The 8,350-nt window shown below is 46.8% G+C and overlaps 1 protein-coding gene across 1 annotated transcript; it reads left to right on the forward strand.

The window, feature by feature from the left end:
- On the forward strand, positions 4,744–6,009 carry LOC8069316 (phytosulfokines 5). Its single transcript, XM_002448944.2, has 3 exons — positions 4,744–5,017; positions 5,166–5,257; positions 5,423–6,009. Exons 1-3 carry the CDS (start codon positions 4,867–4,869, stop codon positions 5,549–5,551), a joined length of 372 nt encoding a protein of 123 aa, XP_002448989.1. The 5' UTR covers positions 4,744–4,866; the 3' UTR covers positions 5,552–6,009.

Consider the following 8,350-nt stretch of genomic DNA (forward strand, 5'->3'; position numbering starts at 1 on the left):
GACGTACACGCCCGCCCGCTAGAGAAGAACACAAACGTACAGCTACATACCAGCCAGACAATTTTCATTAAGTAAAAATACAGAATTATATATGAACATAAAGAAAATTTTCTTTCAAATTTAGAAAGAAGCCCGGCCGGCCGCCCGGGGTGGCCGGGCGGTGGCTCCGCCAGTGATACCGGCTGACGGCGTATGTGCAAACAGTGACATGCACGCACGCCGCGCAGCCCGACGAGCGGACTTGCATTGCACGCACGAACGACGCGTGCCTAAAGTTGACAAACTATTTGACACTCGGCAAAGAGTCGAATTCGAGGGAGTGTCCGGTGGCTGCGCCGCTTCTCCACTAGCAAATTAAATCCCATATTGTATCGGCAGTCGCGTGCATCTTGTAGCGGCTCTCCTCTCTGTCTGTCTCTGTCACGGCGTGGCGCTAGCTGTGCTTGTGCTGTGAGCCTGGAGTTCAGCTAAGGTCCGTTTGGTGTCACAAGTTAAACTTTACTCCCTCTATAACCAAACACGACGACGGATGGAAAGGCTCCCGTCGTCGTCCACAAACAAAAACCAGGTGCAGTGGCAGTGGGTGGGCGGAAAGCCGGAATGGCCGGACCGGCGCAACCTTCCGCCCGTCGATCACGGGCCGCGCCACCGGTACGTACAGTACGTGAAACCAGCACTGATGATCGACGTCCGAGAGTAGCTAGCTAGGCTGGCCGGCCGGAAGCCGGAAATGCATGGCTGTACCAAATTAAAGCGACGAGCACGATCGACGACGTGAGAGGAATCGAATAGGCATGCAGGCACACATGCGTCGATGCGACATGCAGGAAGTGGGCACCGATGATCGCGGAGCAGCGACCAGCGATAGATCGAGACGACGCGGCCGGCCGGACTGGAAACCAAAAAGTGGTGCCAAGCTAGCTAGCGAGGAAAATATAATAATTTTTGCGACCTAAACAAGGTCTGAGTGTGCAATGGCAAAGAACCACCCTGTTTCCTTCCTTGGTATATACGTACGTACGTGCATGTTGGGGGCGGGCCATGCCTCTCCGGACATGTTACATGTATGGTGGTCAATGGTGCATTGGTGGGGGCCGTGCACGCACTAGCTACAACAGAACACCATGTCAACACAACAGATGCACACAGCAGCAAGAGCCAGCAACCACCACCTCTGATTCGGAACGCTCTCTCGTGGAAGGAAATCAACAGGGCCAGTACTAATAGCTAGCTAGCTAGTGACTACTAATGTGCAGCAGATTTCTGGCAAGAGGTTTCTGTTCCTGCTCTTTCCAAGCTGGCGCTTGACTACAACACGTCTCTGATGCACCGCTAATAACTAGAGTGTGAAAGGGAGGAAGTAGAATCGATCAATCATTTAGCCGTGTTTTTCTTTCACAATAAATCTATGATTTCTCTGCCAAGCAAACAAAGCTCTAAGTAAAGATGGCAGGTTTTCGTGCTCTGTTTCAAGGAACCACGTTCTCCCGGCTGGTGGAGAACCAACTAAACTAAGGAAGGAAAAGAGAGCGCGAGCACGCAACTTTGAGTGGCTCAACAAAGCTCGGAAAGGTTTCCAAAAGTCTCTGCCTTTCCCGCACCAGCACAGCACCTTCTTCTTGGCTTCTTCCCTGCAGCCTCCGTCGACGGGGACGGACGGCATGCAGCTGCCAGCAGCAGCTAGCTGTACTGCTGTAGTGCGTAAGCATGCATGTTTGTGATCACGAGTCAATGGAGACTTCTGTTTTGTTTCTGGGATCAGCTAGCAGACTAAGGCACCATTCTTAGTAAACGTTTACTAATATAGTACAATAGCACTGCATGCGCACCCTACCTTTCACCATTTCTGCTTAAATTAGTGTTTCCTCTCCTTTAGTTTCGTCTGAGTGCCTAGCTCCGAAAGTTGATAAGAGAATATCCATTGCGTTACAAGGGTACGTATATACACAGTGTAGCACTACTCGGTTCATGATTAACTAACCACATTATTCAGATACTTTCTGCTCAGCTATAGTGTAACTTTTTGTTCTGTTGAAGTTTATGTTTTTCAACGTTGGGTTAAAAGGATTTTTTTTTAATTAACGTCTCTAGTCAAATTTTCAGATACTAGAATATTTTTTCTTAAATTTAACCATGCTTTGGTTTTCTATTTCCTTTGAATATTTTATGATTTGTGCATGCTACCTAAGTAGAAGTTCAGAGTGTTGCGAAAGGGCCTTCTAGTGCTAGGCTAGTCCAATCGTCTAGGGAGACTACCCAACAAGGGCTTTTTCTGTGTTTGTTTTAGAAAAATTAGGGTAGTATATGTTCGTATTTCGGTGTCAGTGTACATTTTACGCGCACCTAAGGTTAGAGTTGGAATGACAAAGTCTAGTTGCGAGAGTTGCTTTTATTAATTTAAATGAGGGTCGGAATACTTTCGTCTGGAACTTAAATAATAATGGCTTATTTTCTATTAAATCCATGTACAAATACCTAGTTAATAATGGGATTAAGGTTACCCAGGAAATTTGGCATATGAAAGTGCCCTTGAAGATTAAGATTTTTCTTTGGTTCTTAAAAAAGGGGTTGGTACTCACAAAAGACAGCCTTGCTAAAAGGAATTGGAATGGGAGTAAGGCTTGTTGTTTTTGTAGCACACCTGAAACTATCCAACACTTGTTTTTTGATTGCCATTATGCCAGATTTCTTTGGCGTGCCGCATTTGTTTTGTTTGGTATTTTTTCTCCAAGGAACGTGAACCATCTTTTCAATAGTTGGTCAAAGCTAGGAGGATCCAATCATAATCATCTATTATTAACTGGGGTTGCGGCGTTTTGCTGGGCAATATGGATCACAAGGAACGATATGGTTTTTGACAAAGGCAGGGGGACACACTGGTTACGATTTTGGGCTCTGTTGCAGCGCTCGGATGACGACAAGGAACGGATTCGTGACGCTTGCAAGCTACTAGAATCGAGGAGCCATGGAGTTCCTCGCATCGCATGGATGGTCTTTCATTTACCGTCTTAAACATTAATTCTGAACCTGTAATAAGTTTTAATTATGGGTGCGCTACTGTAATAAATTTGGACTGATGCTTCTTCTTTTAAGAAGAAGGCTAAAGCTGGAATTTTCCATTATCTAAAAAAAGAGAGTGTAGAGTGTGTATTGAAGTTGTTCCCGGTAAAAAAGTTGATTGTGGCCTTAAGATCGATCGATCTCGTTGTAATTGTCTAAGATAAACGTGGCCTCAACAGTGCCAAAATATAGCTTATTATATTTGTTTCCTATAGTATTAACTGCTGTATACCAAATTGTTGCAATAAACTTAGTAAAAAATGAAGAAATATATATTAAGACCTAGGACAGTATTTTGTCTAGCACACTCGTAAAAGTAAAAGGTAGAATCAATGCAAGAGTGAAAATTCACCGGAGGTTCTTGAGAGTCACATTTATTTAGATCCCCAAACTTTAGTAATTTGGACCTCAAGTCTCGGGATGTCATCAACATGCCACACAAAAAGCGAAATTAACTTAATTTATGGTAATTGGACTTCAAGTAATATGATTAGTAAACCATGCGTGTGAACACAAAAGCGAAATTAACTTATAATTTATTATGCCACCAAAACTCTGTATGTACACGTTCTGAACATATACCATGCGTGTCTCGGCTCTCGACGATCATGCGGGAGAGGAACGAATCTACTAGCCATTTTCATCAATATTTTTTCTCACAACAAATCAGCGACAACAAATCAGTGAACAGTACTTTGCAGTGTGTTTGGTTTCATGACCAACTTCTAGACTGACTAGAAATAAGCCAGGCTAGTCTAAGCCTGTCTCCAACAAACCAAGACAATAAACTTGTTTGGTTGCCTACACTACCTAAGCCTAGCTAACAATTAATTTGTTTGGTTGGCGATTTGGCTTAAATAGAGTCACCTCTTCTTTGTACATGTAACTCCACCCCTTCGAAGTGAGCAGAGAGAGCAGAGGGAACAAGCCATGACTGACGCCGCAGTTTGTCATGTCGTTGCTCGTGGGCCTCGACGACGTTGCAGTCCTCCCTACCACCATCAACGATGTCGCGACGTCGGTCTTGTGGCTGGTCTCTGCAAGCGAAGTAGGCCAAAGGGGATCCGTGGGTCGCCGAGGCCATGATCTCGGTCGAATCTTCATGTCGGGTGACTTGGCCGGTGGCACCATCGCACACCACTTCGCCGGTGGCACCATGTCAGGTCCAAGAGGAGCCGAAAAAGGACCACATCACAAAGGAGGACGGGGGCGGCACAGAACACATCTTCGTCTTCGCCGTGGTCAACCATGCCACACGCACCTTCACGATGATGGCGGCGGTGGGAGGAGAAGGAGCATGGACGGGAGAAAGGAGGAGGAGCGCCAGCGGGGGAGGAGGAGGAACGCCGGCGGGAGAGAAGGAGGAGGAGCGCTGGCGGGGGAGAAGGAGGAGCATCGCCGCTGGCACGTAACACCGGACGGTGAGAGAAATTCAGCTGAACCAGTTGGAGCCTGACTCGAGAAGAAACACCAACCTAGTGTTTCTAGTTGGGCCTAACTAAGGCTGTACGAAGGCTATATAGATAGAGCCTGGTTTGAGAGACTGGCCAGGCAACCAAACAGACCAAATCTGTCCATCCAAGCAAAATGCTATGCCTACGGTGATCTTTCGAAAAATTTTAGAAGATGTTTTTTAAAAAGCTGTGGGCCTGCAGCCTGCCTCTGGCATTATAAATAGAACGCCTGATCAGCGCCAACATTACCACGAGCACCCGCAGCTAACACAAACAAGGTCCCAGCCAGAGCCAGCAGCAGCTAGCGACTACACTCCACTCTCCCTCCCTCGCTCCCCTCGGACAGGCCGACATGGGGCGTGGCCGCAGCAGCTCTTGGCCACCCGCGGCTCCTGCGCTGCTCCTCCTCCTCGTCGTCTGCTTCTCCCACGGCGTGGCAGCGGCTCGCCTCCTGCCTCCGCTGCAGCCAGCTCCAGCCGTTCCTCCGCAGGTTCTTCACCAAGGTACACGCCTACCTTTACTTGTGCGGTCTCGTGCCAAGCGTACATGCATTCATGCTGGATCGGTGTTCTTTTTTCTAACACAATCTGGCTGGCCTGCTGGTTAGCTAGCTAGCTGCTGTGTGCCCTGACGTTCTTGGTCTCTCTGCAGCGGAGAATGTTGTCATGGCGGCAGCTGCCGACGGCCTCGTGCTTCAGGAAGGTGAGGCCGTGGGCAATGGCGACGAGCTCTCCATCTCAGAGGTGAGGGGATCGGAACGGGGGAAAGGACAGCCCAATGAATTAATCTGCATGTCTCGCTTAGACCTGTCGATCAGTCGTAGTATAACTAACTTGTGACGGGAGGCTAATTAATCTAGAGGCAACTAAAGCTGATCTTTTTCGTGATGCATGTCCCTGTTTCTGCAGATGATGGGAGCAGAGGAGGAGGGGGCGGCGGCGGTCTGCGAGGGCGAGAACGACGAGTGCCTGGAGAGGCGGCTGCTCGGGGACGCGCACCTCGACTACATCTACACGCAGCACAAGGGCAAGCCGTGATCGTGTCACCGTGAGGACTGGAGGAAGACATGCATCTCGCCTTGCCGGTTTGGTTTGGTTTGGGTAGAGTGCGTACATGCATGCTTGGAAGTTGATACTACATATCAGGCTGGAATGGAATCGTATCATGATACCATATTATATTGGAAATATATCTATATGCTCGTTTAATTATGTTGTTGCTACCTCTAGTACCAGTGCCAGAGGCAGGTCCAATGCATGCCTGGCAGTAGACTGGTAGGTAGGTATATCCCGGCAGTAGTATAAAGATTGTGCAGGTCCATGCTAGAGTAGTACAGAGTGGTTTGGTTGTTTTCTCACTGATGTATAGGTGTGCATGCTAGCTAGCTAGCTCTACTAGTTTGGTTTGGTGTGTGATCGATATGGAGTTTGGGAAGAAGCTTAATTATGGCCGTCAACGATCTACTCCTTCTTAATCAAATGGAAAACTTAACCTATACTACAGTCTACACACACTTGTACATTGTTTTCTCTGAGCACGCCTGAATGTCTGTCTCCCCTGTCTGCCTCATGGTTGATGGTTCTGTGTGTGACCCCTGTCAGTTCCTCTGATGATTTCATTCTTGTAAACAGTTTACTCTCTCTCTCTCTCTCTCTCTCTCTCTCTCTCTCTCTCTGCCTGCCCTGCTGGATCATCTCAATCCAAGGAAATAATTACCATTTTCTTGTTATTACCAGCCCGCAAGAAAATTAAACAAGCATTGCGTGAGTGATGTAGCCACAGTTGCTAGCTACACACAGTCTACAGTACTAAACTATATAAGTTTACATTACAGCTGAGCTGCTCGCCAAGATTCCATGATGCATGGTCGGAGGGAGCTGGCTCGTAGTAGAAGTCAACACCATGGAACCATGCGGCTACACTTCCTTTTTTTAAAAAAAAAAAGAAAAAAGGATGGAAATGATTGGTTACAGCTCATTTTCATGTCTTTGGATGAGCAGAGCTGCCCCGGAAAGAGAGACAGGCAAAGATGCTCCTCTGAATCAGATCAATCCTCAGTCCCCACTTCGAGCTGTGGCAATGATTCACAGTTTCTTTTTAGTTTTCACACACAAGCACGGAGTACTACTGGATTGCAAACTGCATAGGAGGAGTATAGCGCATAGCATATACTACTCCTTTATCACACCAATAAACGAAGCTTTTCTGAAAGAAAGATGCTGTGGTATCTGTGAAAGCCCTTGAGCCATTCAGTAGTCAAATCTCAAATCAAAGCGATGTAGTACTATTAATCTACTAGTAGTATATGAAAGTGGAGCACTATGTAAGCTAAGTGCCATGGCTTGCCAAGGTTGACGAGCCTATAGCAGTAGTATATGGTATATACCTGCTGAGTTTACATGTTGCATTGCTAGATGGTCCACTAGCATTGGTTCAGTACTTCCTTATATACTCTGAATCTGAATAGTGAATACTGATAATGTAAAGGGAAGCCTCAGCCAGCCATCGATCTCTTTGTTTACTTGAATTCTTGAAATGCATGAATGAATGCTACCTTTTGGTTTGGTTTGTGCAGGTCGAGTGGCCAATGCCCAATAGTGCCCCCTCCATTATCTGAATCTGATGAAGGTAAGCACAGTGCGAGTGATCCATCCATCCATCAGTGCTGCTACTGCAGCACTGATCTCACTCAACCCTCCCTGTACTACTGCTGTTTCTGGTTCTAGTTTAATAGAGCACCAGCGCAGGGTATAGTAGTGCGCATGCATAATGCATTGTTGGGGTTTTATTGCTTAATGCAGCATTGTCAGCTGACTGCACTAGCTAGTTGCTGTATCATCGTTCCCTCAAAAAAAGTTCGATGCTGTATCTAGAGTACTATATGCAAATGCAACAGATGGATACGCTGGACACTTTATTTGCAGTCGCTTCTTTTCCGGCAGGCAGGTCGTCAATGTGAACAACCAAAGAGGTCGGCCATTTGCAAAGCTGCTAGCTGCTACTGACGACTAGTTCGATCGTGGGAGCACTTTTTGCTGGTTTTTGCCTGCACAGTAATCCACCGTACGTCTGGGTCTGGCTATCCGATCCCGGCAGGATAGAGCGACAGATCTTTGCTTGCGCACTGTGTCTATGTAGATCAGATCAGGTAATACTACTCTTGTATGCGCCTGATCGATCCGTGTCTGTTCGTGAAGGGGAAGTTCAGTTCATTTGGCCAGCCTTGTTGTTGTTGGGTACACTCCTGTCGTCCTACGAAGGATATACGATAGACAGAGTATGTAGCTAGGTGCCTAGGTGGTAGCCTGATAGAGGATAAACACGCACGATGGTCAGTGAATTCTGCAAAACAGATGGTGGTCGGCATGCGCATCGGCATCAATGATGGTCAGTGCAATTCTCCAAACAGCTAGTGGCAGGTCAGAGCTGAGTGGCCGCCGGCCGGTGTCTAGCTCAAATGGTGGCCGGCATCTGTACGTCCATCCATCCAAACAACTTGCTACGCGTCGGCTTTTACTTTAATTAATCTGTAGTACGCTTACATCTTTGCAGACCAAAATTTACACTACTATCTTTTGACGACGGCAAGTGTAGAGTGTATACGTTTGGCCATGCATCATTTTGAATGTTTGGTTTAACCTGTTCGCTTGTCTGAAAAGCTATGGATTGTTCACTGATTTATTATGAGAAAACAAATACTACTAATTAGCAGAAAAAGTATGACTTATCGAACCGATTCACACATCCATCACTCGTCCATCAAAACACTGTATGTTTGCTGAGGCTTCACACTTCAGAGGCAGTTTTTCTTTTTTTGTTCCCAGTACGCCTGGTGG

Source organism: Sorghum bicolor, chromosome 5 (genome assembly GCF_000003195.3).
Source record: "Sorghum bicolor cultivar BTx623 chromosome 5, Sorghum_bicolor_NCBIv3, whole genome shotgun sequence".
Taxonomy (NCBI): Eukaryota; Viridiplantae; Streptophyta; class Magnoliopsida; order Poales; family Poaceae; genus Sorghum; species Sorghum bicolor.

Coding starts and splice junctions, on each gene's coding strand:
- LOC8069316 (XM_002448944.2), top strand. CDS start 4,867: ATGGGGCGTGGCCGCAGCAGCTCTTGGCCACCCGCGGCTCCTGCGCTG. Junction 5,018..5,165: donor TCCGCAGGTTCTTCACCAAG/GTACACGCCTAC, acceptor GTCTCTCTGCAG/CGGAGAATGTTGTCATGGCG. Junction 5,258..5,422: donor ACGAGCTCTCCATCTCAGAG/GTGAGGGGATCG, acceptor CTGTTTCTGCAG/ATGATGGGAGCAGAGGAGGA.